Below are 22,599 nucleotides of genomic sequence, written 5' to 3' on the forward strand. Positions count from 1 at the left end.
ATCTCTGACACTTTTCCCACAGTCAGTGTTCAGTAAGGGAACACTGCGGTGAAAGCACAGATGCTCCTAGCATCTCTTGCAATTCTGCGTTACCAGCAGTGTAATAGAAAGAGTAAAGGCTGTACAATAGCTAAGATACTTCCCCAAGGAATAAAATCATAACACTCAAGATCAACATGGTATATCCTAAGCTATGATGGCAAACTGCCCAGTGATGCTGAAGCCATCTCTGGGTCTGCTGATATAAGAGTTAGATGGACAGGTTCCTTTAATTTGGATAACAAAGACTGTCAAAGATCTGCAGCTAGCACTTCATCATGTGTTGCTAAATCAGACAAAAATCCCAAGATTTCTGGGATCCCTTTTCCTTGTTTTCATTTAAAGCAATTTAGTACTGTTTTTGAAAATCCGATGACATTTTTTGTTTTATTCTCAAATGCTGAAGGACATGAAATAGGAAAACCATTGATTCAACATTAGCTGAACCTGCAAAAGAACCAGTACTCCTCCATGCAGTCCTATTTCTTTTGAGATTTGGTATTAAGAGTGCACAGCTGCTCCAAGGGAAATCCTCACATTCCTTATTTGAGCACAAGGAGAATGAAGTACACTAGAAGGAGATAAAATTCAATACTGCATGCATGTAGAGTCCCTCTCACTTTCTGCAAGACATTTAACATTTATATCTTTGTTTCCCAGAATGCAGAAGACTGTTTACTTCCAGTGAGAGGATCAGTTTACCATGTTTCTAAAATCCTCTCCCTCCCCCAAACCACTCTGTAGCATTCTGTGATGGACAATTCCTATAGAACTTGAGGCAAACACTTTTTTAGGGTTTCTACTGATAGCGTGAAGGTTAACTTATGCCAGGGATACATTACCTTAACTATTTCTCAATTAAGGGTAAGATTTCCATCTTCATATTCAAAAGACTCTCACAGCAGCCATGCTTAAGTGAAGACTGGAAGGTTTGTTTTACAAATGTTAGTATAGTCCATTGCAAAACTTCCTCCCACATTTGTTTGATTACATCTAAGAAAAGTGTAACAAAATGGATGCAATAATGAATGCTTTTACATGAAGCTACATAGCTCACGACCTTAGGTCACAAACAAGCAGTCAGCCATCACAAATGCCCCAGTGTGAACATTGCTTCTAAACCCCAGTTAATCCATAAATCTCTTTGTGGCTGAAAAATTATCTCTTGCACCGTCATCTTTTTGTAATCCTTTGATGGCAAAGCACTGAGAGATGAGAAAGTGGCTGCATGTTACTGGTACTACTTGGGCTTGGCTGCTTGGTGGGATTTACATATTCCAAACTTGCTTCTGAAATTCATCACTGTATATGTTGAATTACAATGATTTCAGGGCTCAAATGAACTAAATAAGGCACTTCTTAAAAGCATAAATGAGGCCAAGAAGATTCATCTGGTCCCATGCCACCTGCGAGAGAAGTTTGTGCTACGTTTTGCTATTTGTTCCCGCACAGTGGAATCCACCCACATCAAGTTTGCCTGGCAGCACATCTCACAGCTGGCAACTGATCTTCTGAAAACATGGGAGCAAAACCACCACCAGCAGTAACAGCAGTGAAGTAGCAGTGGGGAGGAGGTAATTAACTGGCTTTCTCTCTGTTGCCAAGTTTTATTTTAGGGGCAGGTGGGAAAGTCAAATTATGAGGGGAAAAAATACAAAACCTGTTGTTATATAGCCCAGCTGCAGTAGCAAAATCCTTGCCAGCAAGTTGTGTTGTAACCTTAGTCATTCCTTCTCTGTACTGTAGTTTCATCTTGCCTGTTTCCAGGATGCACATAGCCATGGGGACTCGAACTGTCATTTCTTACCAGTTTGTAATCAAGAGCATTTATTGAACCAGGCAGTGGAAATGGAAGGGTTAGTGCTCCCTCTGTTGTCCCCATTAACTGCTAGCACACCCACTCCTTTCTTCACAGATGAAACTGTGAGGTGTTACAACCAATTAATTTAACATTACTATGACTTCAGAAAGTACCCAAGCTGGGAGAAGTTCAGTAACCTCGTTGTAACACTGTTCAGGTCCTATCTAAACAGGCATGCACAAATGTTGTTGTCATGATTTGGGGCACTATCATGTCATGACACACTTGCTGCAATAATTTTGTAAATGAAGTTAGGACTTCAAGACTTCCTTCATTACCTAGCCAGATCAGGGGGGAGCGAGCACTAAATGAGTGCTAACGGTCCTTTTGGCGGGTTTTCTACTTTCTCTTAAAGGATTTGCTTTTAAAACAGCCATTTTGTCAAATCTCAGCAAATGGGTTATGCTGGCTATTGGGTTTCACTTTGATCATTCAGCATGAGGCCTCTTAAAAGCTCCTTCTTAAGACTTTTGTCAAAAGACATGTGCTACCTGGTAGTCTGTATTTTTAACCTAGTTATAAGCAGTGGTTACTTGAAAATAATCTGTAAGCTATGTTCTGTGGAATAGAGTTGTGATTTCTTTTTATGGCTACCATTCTTCTTACTTCATTGTGTGATAAATCTTTGACAAAATGTGCTAAGAAATGTGATGGCAAAAATGTTACTCTTCATTTCTCAAATTAGCTAACAAGAAAACAAATTACAATAAAAATAGAAATTAAGATAATTACCCCTCAAAATATGCTGTGGTGCCTCCATTAGTGGTTTTCTTCCATTAACAGTGACACATTGAACATGAAAATATTGGAAAACAATTAACCTTCAGAAAAAATCAAATAATGTGTACTTGACACAAGCCATTGATATGTCATCCTGTTGAACGCAGGTACAGTAAAGAGGTGAAATGAAAGTCAGGAACAATAGCTGACTTTAATAAGTACTTCTGCCATTTTAAAAACATAAATTCCAGACAGTTATTTCTATGTAAATAAGAACAAAATAAAGAGCTACTACTCCAAGAAAAATAATCTGTAGGATTCATTTCTACATTTGCATTTGTTTTAATCTTTTCCTTTTACTGCTCATTATTAACTTCTAAAGCATCTTCAACAGCTTGCACAATTATTCAGCTTTCTTCCTCCATCCCTTGCAAGTATAATTCCTACATTTGGGAAGTTGCAAGTAGACCATGAAACATGCACCAGGACAGTTAATTTGGCACACAGCCTGCTCCCATCTTTCCAGAAGGCATTAAAGAAGTTGACTATGGACCAGGTGGATTTTTCTGACGATTCTGGTGATTTCTTACACCTCACTGCTGTGGTGCAAACTGGGGAAGGATTAGTATGAATGTGTGTGCAAGTGCTACATAAGAGGTATGCATGAATCCTAACGCTTAGGAAGAACTGACCAAGCTCTGCATTTCCAGCAGGTCAAGCCACGCAGCTAGGGTAGGTGATGGCATGCCGCCCTTCTGTAAGGCTAGCCAGGAGCTATGTTATCCACCCAGATGGAAAAGCTGATTACTATTTCTTTAAGGAATTGCTTTCACAGGTAACAGATGAAGCAAGGGGTGACAAATTAATCTGGCAAAACCAAGTAATACTCGAGCAGGTGACTGAGCCGTTCCACAAGATACTATTCTCAGCCACAGTATCAGAAATTTTGATAGCATCAATCTCTTTAGCAGAACCAATGTGAAATTAAGGTTTTCTATAGTAGCACAATGCAATAGATTGGTAGACTGAAGAGAGCAGAAAATGCTGGCAGTTGTTTCCTTTCTCTGTTATTAGTACTTTTAAAACATTATTCAGTTTTCATGACTTGGGAAACAATGTTCATCCATAGCACATATGGTCCACACTGATACCATTTTACAACTTTACATTATGAAAACACTAGAATCTAGGAGCCAGAGAAGAATTATACCGTCTCTGTGAGACCAGTATTTTGTATGTGAAATATATAACCAGGTCTGTCCAGGAAAAAAAAAAAGAGATCAGATTCTGATCAAAGCTATCGTAAGAGTAAATCCAGGATAATTCCACTGAAATGAAATGGAGTTGCTTTGGGCTTATGCGACTATAATTGAAATTAAAATCTAACTAATAAGTATTGGAAAAGAAATGCATAAAGTAAGGCAACACCAGACTGAATATAAGCGGATTTTGGTGGAAATCCTCTCCATGGAAACCAGAGCAGAGGTGGATGATGCATGCCTGTGTGAGCTTCAGAACTATTGTAGAACAGGGACGCAGGCAGGATGCACATCCAAGCCCAGGAGAGGTGAAATGTTCCCAACAGCCCAGGATTAGACATAGGTCCCTATAGACATTTGTGGGAAAATGTTGCCAAAACTGACATTCAATTAAACATTTTTCAGCATGGGTATCAGTTTTAGAAAAGACTGTTGTCCAGATACTGAAACTCCTTTTGGCAAAGAATTTAGGATAAGGGTTAATTTAAAATATTATAAGTGCAGTAGAACTGTTAATTTATTTTTGTTTTTAAAGAACTGATGTAAGTAAATCTTCTAATAAACAGCAGTGACAAGACCCATGGAATTACATTTCCCCATGGCCAGCCCGATACAGAAATCTGAAGTTCACAGTTCTAGTTTTTCTGAAATTCTGGCATGATTTGAATATGTAATTGGTGAGGGCCGCTGTTGTAGTTTAACCCCAGCCAGCAACTAAGCACCACGAAGCTGCTCACTCACTTCCCCCCCCCCCCCCCCCAGTGGGAAAAAAAGTAAAACTCGTGGGTTGAGATAAGAACAGTTTAATAGAACAGAAAAGAAGAAACTAATAATGATAATAATAACACTAATAAAATGCCAATAATAATAGGATTGGAATATACAAAACAAGTGATGCACAATGCATTGCTCACCACCTGCTGACCTGTGCCCAGTGAGTTCCTGAGCAGCGATTCCCCCCAGGCCAACTCCCCCCAGTTTATATACTGGGCATGACATCACACAGTGTGGAATACCCCTTTGGCCAGTTTGGGTCAGCTGCCCTGGCTGTGTCCCCTCCTAACTTCTTGTGCCCCTCCAGCCTTCTTGCTGGCTGGGCATCAGAAGCTGAAAAATCCTTGACTTGGTATAAACACTACTTAGCAACAACTGGAAACATCAGTGTTATCAACATTCTTCTCATACTGAACCCAAAACATAACACTATACCAGCTACTAGAAAGAAAATTAACTCTATCCTAGCTGAAACCAAGACATTGGTATTTTAGTATTCAGTCTCTCATACCCTCTTTTCCCCATGTGATAATTCCTTTGTAGACTATTAATATTAGGTCATCTGAAAATGGAATCTGGGCTATGTAATCAACTCAAGAACAAAAGTGTTGAACATTTTGAAAGAAGAACCTAACTGCTGTTTCTGTTCTGTAGCTTTGCAACATAGCTGTAAGTGAAAAATACTGTATGAATAGTTAACGTGAACCTGGATTTATTGTGCCTTGTGTGCAAAAGTTAATGCAGTCTGTGCCAATTAATACTGTTTGATGTTAAAAATAATTACCAAATCTCAGAACTGTGCTTTAGTAGAATATCCACATCCTCAAGGGAGACAGTGCGGCTACTAGAGAAGAAGGGGAAAAAAGTAACTTTTCAGCAACCATATATTTGGGTTTTTTTAAATAGTAGAGTGCTAGTACAATGCTTACATTCTTAGTAATTATGACAGATTATGAATATATTATTGATGGGGAAATATTGAAAAGATAACATATTTATAAAAGTATTGTTAATATATTATACTCTGAACTGCATTGTAATTATTAAATTTCTAATTTTCTCTTGCCTTTACATGTAAGATTCCGCTCATGCTGGTTGTTTTATTGTTGTTGATGTCTCCTGTAAGGATACCATATTTGATGAGTAGTACCCACATTGCAGTTGCCTTACAACAGCAGTCTAAACCCTGAGACATGCGTAAACTTGAATTGCTCAAAGACGGGAGCAAATGAGAAATACAACTGAGAACCGTGAAGACCAGGGTGGTGGGGGCAGATTAAATACCCACCAATGGATGCTATCTACATAGCATATGTAGAGTCCGTACGACCTCAATGGAAAGATAATCAGACGTTTAGTGCTTTTTTATTGTAATTTGTGAGCTGTCGAGTTAAAATCTGTATCCAAAGCCTACTAAACAGATATGTAGGTTTTAATTGGCAGCATTAATAAATGGAAACAAAACTATGACTATTGTCTGTCGTTGCTCTTAACTAAGCTTTTTCCCATTTTATTCATGCCAGATGCGCTGTAAGGGGTCCAGCTTCCCCACTCGGGTCACGTCAGTGCCCTGATTTTCATCATCAGTGACTTGTTCTCAACGTGTTCTTCGAACAAATTACTTTTCAAATGAGAGTTCCTGCAGGAAGTTTCCTCCCCAGAAGCACGAGTCTGAAAAATGCCTGGCCGTAACGAGGGTCGATGCAGACCCTTCCGTCAAGTTCCGCGTGGTCCTGCGGCTGGATCTACCGCTGGAGCCAGCCGCCCGGCTTCAGCTGTGGTTCGCAGCTCCGGCGCCATCAGGTAGGAGCAGGCAGTGGCCCGGTTCGGTAAGCCCTGCGTGGCTGCAGCCCGCGCTCCCGAGGGGAGCCCGCAGCCGCAGGCTCCTTCGCTCCCTGCCCCTGCACGACCCACGGGAAATGGGGCGAGGACGCCTTGGGGGAAACTTGACAGAGGGCAAACGTTAGCCCAAGTTCGTCTTGGGTGACGGCTCACATAGCAGCACAGTTTAATGTGCTGCCTGCACCGCTGGTGAACAAAAACCTGACGTTAACTCCCAGAAGTGTTTCTCACGGGAAATTAAACGTTCACCCACGCAGAAGTGGCTGTGTTAATACCAGAGGTGCGACTGCAGCGTAGCGTGCTAACGTGCATCTAGATCGGTGCGCTCACCTGATGGTGGGTCGGCCTGACCCAGCGAGGGCCTCCGCGACCAGGTGCGGTTCGCGGGATGCACCCACCCGGGCCACCGCCTTTTGCCCTGCGAAGCACCGTGTTACTCACCAGGCAGCCCGGCCGCCGCTGCCGGGACCTTTCTCAGAGTTTTTCTCCCCAAAAGGCCCGTCCGGCCGCAGGCCCGCCGCCCGCCGAGCTCGCCTGGGCCGAGGGCGGTCGCTGAGGCGAGGGGCGGTGCCTCCGCCCCGCCCTTCCCGAGGCACGGACCCCGCGTCTATTGGCGGGCGCGCGCCTCCGGCGCAGCCAATGGGGAGCGGGGGAGGCCCCGCGCGCAGGCCTCGCTCCGCCCTCCCCCTGGCTCCCCGCCCCTCCCGGAGCCCCCGGAGCCCCCTTTCCAACTCGGCCCGCCCTCCCGATCTCGGATTGGCTGCGCCTCCCGGCGCCCTGTTATCCGATTGGCGGAACCCGGGGCAGAGCGGGCGCGGGATCCGCTGAGGCGGCTGGCGGCGGCCGTGGCCGGTGGGTGCGGGCGGGCGTGCGTGCGTGCGCGCGGCGGCGGGGCGGGATTGGGGCGGCCGCCGTGGGCCCGGCTGTTGGGGGGGGGCGGTTGGCGACCGTTGCGCCCCCTCCCCTCGCGCGTGAGGGCCCTCGCTGCGCTCCCGCGGCTGAGTCCGCCCGGCCCGGCCCGGCCCAGGCCGAGGTGGCGGGGCGAAGGCCTCAGGGGAGCCCTCGGGCCTCCGGTCTCGGTTTCCCCGGCCCCGCTGTGGTGAGGGGCCGGGGGGTGGGGTGGGCGCTGACCTGCGCGAAGCCGGTGCCGGCGCGGGCCCCCGAGCTGAACCGATGTCCGCCGCGCCTGGGAACGGTTTATGGCCGCCCGCGCAGGCGTTTGTTTTACTCTTGGCGAGAAACAGTAAGACGACGAGGACAACCTCTAGTGAAGGAGGATAGGGAGAGGATTTGGTCGTCGGAGACACTTGAGAGGAAAAAAACAGACCGAAATTTTAAACTGGCTGCCGCTGCTCGCTTGTTATGTATGACCTTCCCTCCGCGCTGCGAGGGTGGTTACTACGTCTTTAGGAAGCGGTGGCGAACTTGAGATTTTGTGCTCTGAATGATGTCAGTCTACGGACGCATCTCCTGGGAGCGAGCGCCTGCTACTAAGCTTCTTCTGAACTTAGCTTTTATGTGTCGTGAGATGTTTTTGATTCAACAGCTACAAAAAAGTGATATGCACAGTGACAGTTGTTCAGTGTGTTGTCTAGTAGTTGCGTAGAGAAATAAAAGGCTGCGGCCCCCATCTCTTCGCCTGTCAACTCAGCTGCAGATGGATTGGGGTGGGAACTTGCACCTCATTCGGTAGGCACAAGTTAGACTTCTCACAGTCCAAAAGTTGACAGTAATTTTTCAGAGGAAGTCTTATTTCTGTGTTGGTTTTGGGGTTTTTTGTTGGTTTTTTTTTTTTTTAAATTGGCTTCCCATGTAAAGGCACTGAATTTGCAGGTAAAATTTACTTTTCTAAACAGTTCTACAAAGTTGGGCTGAAGTCCAAAAAAATCCAAACCAAAATAACTTACCTCCTTATTGTTTATTATGTGTAACCCCTCCTGCCATAATCATACTGTGCTCTCTGTGTCTAACACTGATGCAAGACTTCTTGAAAGTAAATAGAGAAGACCCCCCTCCCCCCATCCCAGAATCTTTCAGCTCTGTCTCCCCAGTCTTGTATGTACATTACAACTGCACTGTAATTGCGCTCATACATAGTCTGTAGCTGAATTGGAAGAAGATTGCAAGTTGGCTTGTACCCTGTTGGAAGGGGTGCAGAATGTATGGATGTCTGCTTTTTAACTATTTTCTGGCTGGACCATCCCTGTACATATTGAAGTTAAAAAAGAAGAAATTAGAATTTGATGTATTTCGGTCATATCGTATATTTGACGTACGTCCCTTATGGACAGATGAAAAGATCGGAATTACTGTGTGTTAAGAGCTTTCTGCAAACCCTGTTGAGGCAGTGGTACGTTTTTCATAATTTTGGTTGTGTCTGTGTCTCTTCTGAAATAATGAATTCTTGATGTTACCAGAAATATCTCTGCACATGGTACCTTGCAGAGAAAGACTTCTTTGAAAATGCGTCATAAACATGAGCATATCTTTTCACGTCTAGCAAAATGCTCCTTCCTAGCCAAATGTCATCTTTCCTATTTAAAAAATCACTGAAGGAATTTAAATTCTACTTTCTTAGGCTGAGAAACAAGCATTGCTTTAAACACCCAAGAGCTTTGTTTCTCTAAAATGGGGACCTTTTAGTATGTTCTAAATGGAATAGTTTTGAATATTTGCTATGAATCTGTAAATATTTTCTTAATCTGAAAGTTTACTACATTTGGGCTTATTCCTTCCACTTTTATCTCCCCTCAGGGACTTTGCACATAGTTTTATTTATTAGCTTCATTGTTTCATTTTTATTGCCATCACTGTAAGAAATTTCATCATTCTGACAGTGATGTATAATCTGTCCTCCTCTGCACTGTGCTGTCTTCTGTCAAATAAGAGTGAAAGCACTGGTGATTTCGTTTAACAAGGCCAATTTTTGTTTGGCCATCTGTTACCATTCTTTGCAGTCTACTTACCTCCCCAGGAGACCTCTGGTTAGAAGCAAACTCTTTTTTTTTTTTTTTTTTTTTTTTTTTTTTGTCATCATCTTTTCTTTCTTTGAACAAGGAAGAAAAGAGAACCTCAGTTTAAATGGCTTTACATGACAAGGCTGGTTGCTTTTTGAAAATGGTAAAGTGTCCAGACAGGCTAAGTAACTTACAAGACCTACTGCGCTGTTTTTCTCAATTTAAAATACTGTATGTTTTCATGTATATGTATTTAGGAAAGGGGAAAGCAGCCAAAGCAAATAGCTGTGAAATGCATTTTGTAACAGCAGGTATTTTATGTATGTTTCAGGTTTGGTGATGGAAACCCCCACTCACAGCACTGTGCACCTGAGCGACTGGCAGAAAAGTTACTTCGCTATTACCTCTGGCACCTGCACACCTGCACAGAAGGCAGATGAATACCGTGCCAAAATCCTGCATATTCAGTATGCATGGGCAAACTCCGAGATCTCTCAGGTCTGTGCTGCCAACCTGTTTAAAAAATATGCAGAGAAATACTCTGCAATTATTGACTCTGACAACATAGAGACTGGCTTGAATAACTATGCTGAAAACATTTTGACTTTGGCAAAGTGTCAGCAAAATGACAGTGACAAGTGGCAATCTGCCTTGACAACAGATAATGTATTTGAATTAAAGTGTGTGCAAGAGAGGATGCAGGCTGGCAAAAATTTCCAAAGCTCTCAGATGGCACCGACAGATGCCTGTGTACTAGCTGATAAAGGGGTCAGTGCCTCTGCTGCTCCAGGTCTTCCTAAACTCAGTATCTTCAGCAGTGCCAAAGAGACTGAGCTCTGTGCTGGCTCAGCAAAATGTGCAAGTCGGGGACCAGAGCTCCTTGAGCATCCCTCATCTTCAAAGTCTCTTCAAAGCAGCGTGCCTCTTGTGACCAAAGCTTTGGATACACTTCCTGCCTCTTCAGCCTCCTTAAATGAACAGGTTCCTACAGGTTTCCAGGCAACTCCTCTATTTGCAAGTAAAGAAGTGGCAAGTAGTAGTTCTCTGAAAATGTCGGGTAGCTGTCACGATGGACAAAATTTGTCTCTTTCCGATCAGTCAGCTGTACCTGCATGGTCCACAAGTTCTGGAAAAAGAAAAGCGTTTTATGGTCTGGCTGATGAAGGCAGCACGGTGATTCCTAACCTTGCCCCATGCCAGGCTTCCATTAGTACAGAAACCAGTAGTTTTTCAGGGCATAGAAACAGAAATGAAGAGAGTGGTGTTCCTGGTTTTAGAACTGCAAAAGAACAGCTGTGGGTGGATCAGCAAAGGAAATCTCAAAAACTACCCCAGCGTGCACCAGTCTCGTCATATGGAGGTGTAAAAAAATCACTGGGTGCAGGCAGATCTCGGGGTCCGTTTGGCAAATTTGTTCCTCCAGTTCCAAAACAAGATGGAAATGAAAACGGAGGAGCACAGTGTAAGCCTCGTGCAAGAGGACCAACAGATCCATCGCTGCCTGTAGATGAACGACTGAAAAACATAGAACCAAAAATGGTTGAACTCATTATGCATGAGATCATGGACCATGGGCCTCCTGTCAACTGGGATGACATTGCTGGAGTTGAATTTGCTAAAGCTACTATAAAAGAAATAGTAGTCTGGCCTATGCTGAGGCCAGACATCTTCACTGGGTTACGTGGTCCTCCTAAAGGAATTCTTCTCTTTGGCCCCCCTGGGACTGGCAAGACTCTTATAGGCAAGTGCATCGCATGCCAGTCTGGAGCAACTTTTTTTAGCATCAGTGCCTCTTCTCTGACTTCCAAATGGGTAGGTGAGGGGGAAAAGATGGTCCGTGCACTGTTCACTGTGGCGCGATGTCAACAGCCAGCAGTGATTTTCATTGATGAAATTGATTCTCTGCTGTCTCAGCGTGGAGATGGGGAGCACGAGTCGTCGAGAAGGATAAAAACTGAATTTCTGGTCCAGTTAGATGGGGCAACAACCTCCTCTGAAGATCGTATTCTAGTGGTTGGAGCAACAAATCGACCCCAAGAAATCGATGAAGCTGCCCGAAGGAGACTAGTGAAGAGACTGTACATTCCTCTTCCAGAAGCCTCAGCTAGGAAGCAGATTGTCACCCGTCTAATGTCAAAGGAGCACTGCTCCCTAAATGAAGAGGAAATCGAACTTATAGTTAAGAAATCGAGTGGATTTTCAGGGGCAGACATGACACAGCTCTGTCGAGAAGCTTCTCTGGGCCCTATCCGCAGTCTTCAGTCCACAGACATTGCAACCATCATGCCAGACCAAGTACGGCCTATTGCTTTCTTGGACTTTGAGAGTGCCTTCAGAACCGTGCGGCCCAGTGTCTCCTCGAAGGACCTAGAGCTGTATGAAACCTGGAACCAGACATTTGGCTGCGGTAGATAATTGCATCCTAACTCTTCCGCAGAAATATTTCTTTGGCACCATCACATATTAAACCCACAATAATTTAGAGTGCACTTCTTTTTGTTTCTGTCTTTGAAATAAATCTTCTTCTGTTACGCCAGCAGATGTCTAGGCCCTGGCCTGAGGTTTCGCCAGCTGAAAAGACCATGAGAAACTGCTGGTCATGATACAAGAAACTGCTGAACACAAGCAACAGAGTGAGAAGCTGAAAAAATTACAGATAGCTGCTATGAAAGGTGGACGAATTTCACTGATATTTAAGGGGAAGGTGGTCAAACCTCACATATAATCGAAGGGAGTATTGGGGGCAATCTCGCAAGGCCCACCGCTGTCCTGTGTCAGTAATGCCATGCAAGGCTCAGTGGACCCAGGTACTGTTATCAGAAATACCAATTTTAGGTAGGGATGTAGTAAAACTGGGACCAATGGGGAAAAGTAGTTAGGGGTGCATTGTTTGGGAGGAAACAGGAGCGGAGGAAGGGAAGGGCCAAGGTGGATGTGGGAAGGACATGCATGGAAAAATAGAAGTGGGGGTAAAAGGGAACGGTCTTGTGTAAGCAGTGCTCTGGTCTGAGCGTCTAATTAAATACTTTTACTGATGATTTTCTGCTTGACCTTGCTTTCTGTGCTGCATCTGCGTGTGTGGATGCGTGTTACAGGAGGACTGGGCACCAGCAGCTGGAGAAGAGGCCATGGGTCATGGGGGCTTTCGGATCTGAGGGCCAGCTGTGGGCTAGCCAATGCGTTTATAACCAGATGCTGTAGGGATCCCGGTGGGCGTGCAAACTTCACTAACAAAACTCACTAACAAAATAGCAGACTTCAAGCTGGACTAGCTGGCAAGTAAGAGGAAAAAAACCAGCATCTGGAAAGAGACCAGATGTAAGCCAGTGGCAGAGTAAGGGGGCTTGGGGTCTGGGCCTGGATATTAGATGAACTTAAATCCCATGGCAGTGTTTGAAGGCTCCGTGAGTGCGGTGTCCTTGTGCAGCTGGAGAGTGCAGGGGCTGCGTGCGTCCCTGGTGAGCTTCAGTCCAGTGCGGCTGGAGATTAGGGACAAGATGGGGCTGTGTTGTTGGGTTTATGTCCGCGCGTTTGCTCTGTGTGTGCTGGTAAAGGCACTGCTCGCTCTGGTGTCTGTTTGTGTTTGTGTGTATCTGCTGGTTTGGATTAGGGGCTTAGCCTTGCTCCTGGCTGGACCTGCAAGCAAAACCAGCAGCAGCTGCATCTGTCAAACTAAGATGGGAGAAGCCTTAGTCTCAGAGAACACCCCATTGGGCTCTCGTGGCCAGGTGGGAGAAATCCCATGTTCCAACATCGGCTGGGTACCACTGCTCCTTAAAAAATCTCCATGCAACAATGCTAAAATTCCTAGCTAGCTTGTATTTGGTGTTCTTACCTAAGGTCTGAAAGAAGTGCACAGCCTTTTCTTCACATAACCTGTCTTCGCCCACTGGCTGGAGAGAGCTGTCCCTGAATGGAAAACAAGAGCTTTCCTTTGGATTCTTTTGTTGGTGTGGCAGAGCTGGCTGCTGCAGTGTCCATGGTTTATTTTCTGTTTCTGTGAAGCACTTTTTCTCCTATTGGGGAAAATGCAGAGCTTAAAAGCTGGTCTTACTTAGGTTTTCTAAAAATGGATAAATGCTCTTTAGCTAGCATTTTTTTAAGGCATTTGGGAACTACAGGGACTCTGAGGCGATAGTGAACCTTGAATTCAGAATAATTTGGAAGGCTTGGCATTTCTTGGAGCTCATCCTGATTTAAACATAAAAAAGTCAGTTCTATTCTTGGCTTATGTTTTTTCTAAAGTCTGGTATGTATTAGACATTGTTTTGCAGAGATGTACAATTTCAGGTATGCGAATTTATCTTAATTTCTGAAATAGTGAAAGTAGAATAATTAGATTATTTTGTAAGAATAAATGTGTGGTGTAGTCCAAACTGATTGACTTTTGTGCCACTTGGGTAAAGATTATGAGATTAAATCTGCTCTTACAAGTTTAGTATTGGAGAGGTATAAACATGTACTAGGTAAGATTTTTGCTCTCTCCAAACATCTCTCCAACTGTCATGAAAACATGGTCTTTAAAATTTTTTCTCAGGCAAGTGCATGAAAAGCACAGAGAATTTTAATTGTTTAGTAACACCTAAGGGTTCTTCCAGGGGTAATAAAACCCTTATGTATGATTAAATAATAGCCTTATTTATGCTGGGAATTATTCTGGTATGCTATGGGAGCATACTGTGCTCATCTATGTATCTGAATATTCATATTGTAATGGAAATGGCTCTACTGAAAGGACCATTGAGAATGCACATGATGATAGAGAACAAAACGCCTCCTAAGATGACAAGGACTGGGAGAGGAATGCTGTGCCACTGTATGTGTCTCCTGCAAAGTGGAACTTGGGAGAGGTCAAAAGTAGAGACAGCACCAGGCAGGAGTATCCGTTACTCATTACTTGAATTACACAAACATGCTTTTGTTTTAGAAAACACATGGAAACAGTGGAAGGGAACACTAGGTAAAGCTTATTCTTTTTCTTTTTTAGTAATGATGCAGGTAATACGACTATCTCTTCAGCCATCTAGCAATATTCAGGCTTTGCTGCAGGACTCGCAAGTCATCAGGACTTCCAATATTAGCCCAATACGTATTTCATAACCCGCTCTAACAGTGCTACCAAACAAGAGATTAGATGACCAGTAGCATAATTTCACAAAATATAGAAAATTGCACAAAAGTAGGGCATGATTGTAATTTAAGGGAAATGGTGCAGATAAATCCTCTTTAATGGTTCTGTTTAGTGTATGCATAAACCTATGTACTTCATTATTTATTCTTTTTGGCTGGCTGAACTTTGTAAGAAGAAATACAGGAGTGTCCTCTGGTTTTGTGGTTCAGTCACATCGGGTGCACAATCTCTTAGTTTCTCTTAAATAAAGGTAAATAATTGCAGTCCTGGAAAAGTGAGGTCTTATTAATAATCAAGACAATTCAGACTCTTCATTTTCTCAATGCATCTTGTATTTGAGTTAGCTAAACTGTCTTAGAGCAGTGTGAAATCCCCAGATGAATTTTCATTTATAGAAAACTGTGGCAACACAAGTAGTTAAAAAGCTGATGAAGCAGCAGCAATGACCATAATCTGCTAATGGCAAGTGGATGAAAACCAGACTGGACTCGTAAGAGCATCGTTAAGATTGTTGAAATAAGGCAATTTCTGTTTTTCTTATAGAAATTATGGAACTACTCCCAAGCTAACATGTAATTGGGAAAAAAAAACCACCAAAAAACCAAACAAAACCCCACTTTTCCCATTAAAGTTATAATTTTGGTGGCAGTGAGGGATTGGTCTTGGTGAGCACTGACTGTTTACTAAGACTTAGAAGATGCTTTGGACAGTAGATATGCAAACGCATGGGCTTGTCTTTAAGCACTTGAGTGCGTATTCCTTTGAAATTTAAATGAAAGTTGGGCTTGGAAGAGTTTTGAAAGAAGGCTCACGAGTAGTTTTATTGCCTAATGAGATAGTCTGGTAGGTTAACCCTGGCTCGCAGCCAGGTGCCCACCTAGCCCCTCACTCACTCCCCTTCCTCAGTGGGATGGGGAGCAGAAAGTAGGATGAGGGAGCTTGTGGGCTGAGATACAGGCAGGGAGATCGCTCACCGGTTACCACTGTGGGCAAAAGTGACTCGGCTTGGGGAATTTTAACTTATTGCCAACTAAAATAGATTTGGGTAGTGAGAAGCAAAAAAAGACAAACGTTGAAATGCCGCCTTTCCTCCCTGCTGTCCCAGACTCGACTTCGCTCCCAGCTCTCCTACCCTGCTGCCGCAGAGCGCAGGGGTGGGAAGTTGCGGTCAGTACGTAGCAGTTTCTCACTGCAGCTCCTTCCCCTGGTGTTTTCCTCTGCTCTGGTGTGGGCGCTCCGTGGACCACAGTTTCTTCAGGAGCATCCATCTGCTGCAGCATGGGCTGTCTGACGGGCTGCAGTGTGGGGATCTGCTCCAGCGTGGGTCCGTTGTAACCAGCTGTGTCCCACACGGGGCAGCCCTTGGCCTCTTCCCACGGAAGCCTAAGAGTGCCTTTCCGCTGGAGTTGAGTTAGTTTGTTGGCTTCATGGGTAGGGGGGCATCTTGTGTTCTGTCATACCTCTGAACATACCACGCTTTCCTTTGGCTACCGGTCTATGCAGCATAATCAAACATCCAAGCCAGAAACACAGCTGGGCTGCTCTCAGGCTTTTCCCCACAGCCATGTCAGACAAGCTTCCAGGAGCCAAGGCTTTCCTTAAATTATGCCAATGATAGAAAATTCCAGTTTCAGATTAGCTTGCCTGCTTTTGGAACTGAATACTTCAATCTGAAATTCTCATTGGGCTTTGTAAAGTGGAAACACCTGGGCACATGAAACTAAATGAGGGGTCTGCTAATGCTTTGAAAGACCATCTAGAATGGCTGTGTATTTACAGTCAGGAAAAAAAGTAATGCTGGCTTTGTTTGTTTGTTTGTTTGTTTCGAAGTAGATCACAAAATTCCAGGCAGTGGCTTGTGAAAATTCCTACCCAGTTCTTACAGGTTTTGAGTTCTGTACTGTGGATTAAAATGTAATGAGAGATGAAATTGCCTAGGCTTCTGCTTTTAAATTTAGAGGAGCTTCTATGGTTTTTTTACTCTATTTACTCGTATTAGTAAAACTGTCTTTTGATAACTTTTTACCTACAGCAAGAGGAAAGGATGTCTCTGTCAGTTGGGATGGTCCTTCCACCTAAACCTGTTACACAAAATCATTTCAATTAATAGGCCTCACCAGTTAGAAATATCACTCAGTGGTAGTGAAGACCTACAAGCCTGTTTTCTCCTTTTCCAAATAAGTAATTTTATTTTGTGCCAGTTACAACTAGTGACTGCTTATCCCTGCAGATCTGATGTAACCAATGAAATTTCTTACAAGAGTTGTCGTGAAATAGCTTGTGCTCATATACTTCATTCAGTATTCTGAAGGAGAACTTTGGCCTTCATTATTATTTCACCTATAGATTTTTTTTTTCTCAAATATGAAAAGAAAAGAAATAAGAAGAGGTGTCAGATACTGACACAGGGAGCTGGATGCTCTTGATATATGGTATTTCTTGCATACCAATTATTTGCACTATAAAATGGATATAGATTGTTATAAGGATATATATATCCTTATATAGCAAAGGATATAGCCATGTAAGTAGAATTATAGAGACTCCTGATTTTTCTTAAATTATGGAGATTTTTTTTCCAGAGAGGGCATGGACTCTGGAAGCTGGTTTCTGCAAGCTATTCTGGTGCCAGCTACCACTAGAAAAAAGGGAGAAAATTCAAAAAGAATCAAGAGAGAAAATTGAAAGGTGTTGTGGGGATATTGATTACATGTAAAGATGCAAATAAACACGTATACTTTGAAGTTATTTCAGCAATGATGATAATTTTTTCAATATCTGTTGATGGCTTAATGTTTTATAAAAGCATACATTTAGCAGTGATGGGATAAAAGTAGAAAAAAGAAAAAAATTCCACTTTCAAGAAGGTCACAGAAACTCTGGGCTGGTATAGCTAAACAGGAGAGAAGGAAGAGGTAGAAAATATGCTTGTAGTGACAAGGGAGGAGGTAATAGGTAATTTGTTCCCAGGGTCTGTGATTAGTCTGTTATTTTCTGAAACATCCCTTCTGATTTTTTTCACTGATTTTAATGATAAATTTAAAAGGTTTCACCCTGCTTAATGTGGTGCCTTACAGTCATATGACAGTGAGTCTTAGAGTTGACTGAAAAAAAATTAAATGTGCTAATTAAAACATTGTGATACCAGAAGTTGCTCCAAAACCAGAAGTTTCGCACCAAAGAAAGGCAAGAGAACTCAAGATCAAATTTTCAGAAACTTTTGCTGTCATCTGCTAAAAATATATACTCACGCTCTGTCTGTAAATGTCTCAGAAGGGACGAACTTGAGCACGCTGGGGACTGCTCCATTGTACTTTCATTCATGAAAACTATTTCTCGTGTGCTTTTACAAATAGTTATGGTAGTACAACTCCCCAAATAGTTACGACAGTACAACCCCCTCCTCTAGTGACCCCAGAGTAGGGATAATTTGTGCCAGGGAATGTTACCTTTTATCTGTATAACCCAGTCCCCATAAGAATTTATAGCCTTGAAAGAGTCTTATTGCCATTACAGCAGTGGAAAAGGAGTACCGCCTTATTCATGTCGCTATAGAGGGATATAGCCATTGTCTGCAGGTGACTCCTCGTCATCCACAGGCTGGGGATGTCCTTCCCACAGGGCTGTCAGCGGGAAAAATTGCGCGAAGGGATACGTGAGCCAGCTGAGCTCAAATGCTTTTGCTAGACATCTGCATTTAGGACTAAAGGGTGCCTGGCTCAGCCTATCCTATATAAGGTTTAGAAATTTATGGAGAAAAAATTATCCGCAACAAATCCGCTCCACTTCTAGTAACAGCAGTCATTTCAAGGGACATTAATACCTCTGTTAGTGTTGACTTGATCTTTTTTACAGCCTGCCACCAGATGGAGATCTTTTCCCAAAGAAGTCCACGCAATTTCTTAAGGAAAGCCCAAGGGTAGTCAAAGTTAGTTGCCTTGTTTTGTCACTTAAAATCATCCAGTATTAATGACTTGTAACTGGCATTTTATTAGGGATTATTGTTGATTCGTTGGGTGGAGTTCATTTTTCAAGAAGATTTTTTTGGAGGGAGCTGTGAAAACCAGCCTGACATCTCTAGAGCTCCCTATTTAACAAAGATAGGTGTTTTAAAGATTAATTTTACCTTGTGTCTCAGGCTGTAATATTACACTGGGGTTGGGAAACGAGGTGAAAATCCCGATACAGGGCATTTGTGTTGAAACCTATCCTCAATCTTAGGAATTTTAATAGCAGAGTCAATGGGCAGATATGAGCAGACTCCCAGGCTGAAGATCCTGAAAATGCTTTGAAATGTAGATACATAACAGGTAGGCAACAGGAGCCGAGTCCAATTGATTTAACAGTCTCAATTCATTTAAGTTTTAGTTGATAGCAAATGGCATTTGTTTCTCTCTTCGTGTTGCCTCGCAAGTAAAAATCATTAGTGCTATCGTAATAGGGTCGAACATCTGGCACAACTCTTAAGCCCAGCGGTGCAGGGAGCTTCTCCTGACCCACCTGACAGAAGTCCCAGAAGGTAGATCTCCTACGTGCTGGGTAATTAGTTAACTTCGTGGGTTATCCCTCTGCTAATGTTTGACTGAGTTCTCTGGGCAGCATTTGGCATGTCCATCTGTGGTCAGTGTTGTAGACAGTTTTCATGTTTTCAGTAAAACTGTCTTTTGATAACTTTTCAAAGTGGTTTCTTCAAACCCGTCGACAGATTTCTCCAGAGAAAGAATTCTCCAGAGCTGCTGAAGACTTCAGCCCCTTGAGCACGTTTCAAGTGAAAATAGCTGATGCCATCCGTGATCTTGGATCAAGTGTATTAAAAACCCATATTATTTAGATATAGGTGGCTAATACTGCTTCTATCTTCCCGAGTCCTACAGTTTCTCACTTCCCTGCTTTGTGGGTCAGATGCTTTGCAGCCAATTTACATCAATTCCTGGCACTGTTTTTAAAGGAAGCAAGGGGGAACAGCGCAGAGTCTCACTTTCTGCCAACAACAGGAAGCGTACGCTCTTTGAGTCAGGCAGCTTCTTTCAGCCATGCCTTTTGTTGAACCATCAAATTGCTGGACTACAGATTCGGTCATCAACACAGTAGCGCCGCTCGGCAAATCCCTGGAAAGGCAACAGCACAGAGCGGCAGCACGGATGGTTGGGGGGAAAGCCGTGTGCCGCTGCAATTCCCTTTTCAAAGGGAGCGTTCGCTTTAAAGTCTAATCATCTGAGGGAAGAGGGAGGAAATGGCGATAGCATCTCTCTCTTTTTCTGTCCTATGGGTCTGAACATGCTGCTACCGAAATCTTGCTAGGGCTGACAGCTGGAGGGCTCCCCTGTTGGGATCTGGGATGATGCCATGTAACGTAGGTGTCCTGCCTGTTGAATGGAGAGAGGTGCACTCTTGGATTCTGTACTTAATTTTTGTGTCTAAAGCAGGCTAAGGTACTCTGTGGGGTCTGGGAATTTGTTATGTAGTTTTCCGAGACTTCTGTAAGTCAGTCCAAAATCCCTATTTTATTTTTTCCTGATACATAGTTAAAATTGAAACTAATATGAGGCTACCTTAAAAAAAAAAGTGTAAATCCCTTCTGTGAAACATGCATCTTTGCAGGAGCTGTTTCCAGGCCCACTTTTTGTATGCTGATTGTACATGGCATTTGTACTATTCCTTTTTTTTTTTTTCTTTTCCTTTCTTATCGCTGCAATAAAACTTTTTAGAAAGCTAACTGCAAAAGCCAGGTTTTTTTACATCTACCTTCATTCCTCCCAGTGTTTTCTTGATGCAGCGGCAGGGTTAGTCTAAAGATGCCAAGACTGAGCAAGGTGCAATTTTCTGAAGAAATTATTTTTCATATTTTGCTGCCCCCAAACACTTTTTTATATTGTGTAAATTTACTTTCCCTTCTCCACTGCCACCAAACCTCTGTGTGTTTGTTTCTTCTAGGTATTTCCTTTCCCACTACATGCTTGCAAGCTTGCTAAGGCGTGCTGCGGGGCTGCGTACGCCCCTCGTGAGGGAAAGGGGTGTCTCGGGGTGCCTGGAGAACGCCCCCGAGGCGTTTGTCTGATGGCTAAGGGCCAGGGCCAGGGCGCTGCCTGCTTTCCCCCGGCCCAGTCCCGTGCCCTTGCTGCAGCTCGGACGCTCGAGGAGCTGATGGGCTTTGGCGGGGCATGTCGCAGGCTGGAGAAGGGCTCCGACTGACGCGCTGTTCGGATGCAGTCGCAGTGGGATTGCTCAGAAAGCAAAGACCCTGCTAGCCTACCCAGGACAAAGCACTGATTCTGCTTCTCCGGAGGAAAAGCGCCAAGGCTGACCTCAGAAAACACTGAGCGAGATGGGCCGTTTAACTTCCCGCGTTGGTGTGGCGTGGGACAGCGAAGGGACTTGGCCCTCCGTCCCCGCACACCTTGTGGCGAGGCTCTGCTGAGAGCTGCGGAACGGCACCGTCCTCCCTCTTCTCACTGCCCCGGCACCTTTACCGTGCGTGGTATTAGTGCGATCTAGGGGTTGACATAATCGTAGTATTCATAATATAAAATTATGGAAGCGGCCAGAGGTTTAGTAGCAAAAGTGCATAGCACAGTAAGATGTGGAAAGGATGGGGTTTTGAGTCAAATATTTCTCTAATTGCGAAGGAAATTAGGCAAGCAGTTTATGTAGGAGAAGCAGAACCAAAAGGAAAGCTCTTAGCTTTCCCCCTCTGCGCATACTGTTTCTCCAGAGAAGCTGTGGTGATCCTGCAAAATTTGACAAGGAGGGTGTAACAAGTCCTTCCCTATTTTCTGGAAATCCCACCCTCTTTCCACAGCTTATCTGAAGTTTCTATTTTGCACGTTGGTATTTGTGCAAAGTTTCCAGTGAACCTTCTGTTTTCTGTTGTAAATTAGCCTGCTAATTAAAGTTTCTCTTTCTTTGGAGCATAATATTTTCATGTGGCTATTGTCCTGGGGTTTTTTTGTTTGTTTTATTATTTTTCCTGAGGTAGTTGGGAGGGTAAATAGGCAGGTTTTGCATTGTGGTTTTAAGGCTTAGAAAAGCATCCCAATTTGTTAAATCAGTTGGTTACCATAAAACTGTTATTTGAGCCGCTCATTATGGGTCCACAGGAAAACTGAGAGAGGGCCCTCGGTGCCGTACATCAGACTGAGGGCCCCTCTCCCAAAATCGTTTTCCTTTTGATCTGTGCATCATTTAAAGACATTTGTAAGGCAAAAGCTGTCTAACTTCAACAACTGATCATGGAAAGGATTATGTATCTTTGTATGTTTGGTCAAAATATTCTGTAAATTTAGGTAACATAAGATGTTTTCACGCACGCACACATGCACACACACACACATGCTTTGATGGAGTCTAAAGCCTGCGTTCTTAGACCTGTGGCCTTTTTACAGCTCTTTGGAGTTAGTGCAAGGGTCTGCAAATACAGATTCTTGAGTTTACTACCCACTGAAGAGGAAGCCTAGTCTGTGGCTGGAAAATAAGCAAGTATTAGAAGACCTGGCTACTAGTCCTGATTTTGTCAAAAACTTGTTGCATGATCTTGCGTAAGGAATTTAGGCTTTTTTTTTGTGCTACTATTTCCCTTTCCGGGGAGGGGGAAGGATGTAATAGTTTCACAGTAGTGCTGCTGTTTACCAGCATTTCAGAAACTGTATCTTCAATTTTGGAAACTATAGAATAAATTTAAAGATAATATGACAAAATTATATTCCTTATTGGTCCAGAGTAATTTCCATTTATTGTAATCTTACACGCACCTCCCCCCAGGTCAACAGAACTACACACCTCCTGTGTTTGAAACAAAAATGGGTATTCTCCAGAACAGTGTGTCTCCAGAGACTGGGATATTAAGAGAAATTTTTTTAACAATAATGACAACATGAAAGGAATTGTTAAAAAGGATTTACACTATGTGATTCTCTGCTTTGTATTGAAGAAAAAAAGGAAGTATGAATGTATAGTGAGAACACCTGCATTAGCTGTCTGGATTTGGTCGGGGGGGGGGGGGGGGGGGGGGAGTTACTA

The 22,599-nt window shown here is 43.5% G+C and overlaps 3 protein-coding genes across 10 annotated transcripts in view; 2 read left to right on the plus strand and 1 right to left on the minus strand.

Annotated features, from left to right (window-relative positions):
* Positions 1-6,256, plus strand: part of DDC (dopa decarboxylase) — an 80,108-nt gene extending 73,852 nt beyond the window's left edge. For 3 of the 7 annotated variants that reach the window (XM_049830130.1, XM_049830128.1, XM_049830127.1), the window contains exon 14: positions 1,371-4,658. In XM_049830130.1, the coding sequence (XP_049686087.1) occupies positions 1,371-1,586 (216 nt within the window). In that variant the 3' untranslated portion in view covers positions 1,587-4,658. Of the gene's footprint in view, positions 1-1,370; positions 4,659-6,176 lie in introns of those variants that run through there. The other 4 variants (XM_049830132.1, XM_049830131.1, XR_007509741.1 and 1 more) reach the window with 4 other exon arrangements.
* Positions 6,257-6,375: 119 nt separating this feature from the next.
* Positions 6,376-22,541, plus strand: FIGNL1 (fidgetin like 1). 2 transcript variants are annotated; one of them, XM_049830125.1, is made up of 2 exons: positions 6,376-6,456; positions 9,784-22,541. In XM_049830125.1, exon 2 carries the CDS (start codon positions 9,792-9,794, stop codon positions 11,865-11,867), a length of 2,076 nt encoding a protein of 691 aa, XP_049686082.1. In that variant the 5' UTR covers positions 6,376-6,456; positions 9,784-9,791; the 3' UTR covers positions 11,868-22,541. The 2 variants fall into 2 exon arrangements, with proteins under 2 accessions (XP_049686082.1, XP_049686083.1); XM_049830126.1 differs by lacking the exon at positions 6,376-6,456 and adding an exon at positions 7,265-7,347.
* LOC126051202 (proline-rich protein 2-like) lies at positions 6,933-8,928 on the minus strand. Its single transcript, XM_049830137.1, has 2 exons — positions 8,910-8,928; positions 6,933-7,801 (listed from the first exon to the last, which is right to left on the minus strand). Exons 1-2 carry the CDS (start codon positions 8,926-8,928, stop codon positions 6,933-6,935), a joined length of 888 nt encoding a protein of 295 aa, XP_049686094.1.
* Positions 22,542-22,599: the final 58 nt, after the last annotated feature.

This window comes from Accipiter gentilis, chromosome 27, assembly GCF_929443795.1.
Source record: "Accipiter gentilis chromosome 27, bAccGen1.1, whole genome shotgun sequence".
Lineage (NCBI taxonomy): Eukaryota > Metazoa > Chordata > Aves > Accipitriformes > Accipitridae > Astur > Astur gentilis.

Coding starts and splice junctions, on each gene's coding strand:
- FIGNL1 (XM_049830125.1), top strand. CDS start 9,792: ATGGAAACCCCCACTCACAGCACTGTGCACCTGAGCGACTGGCAGAAA.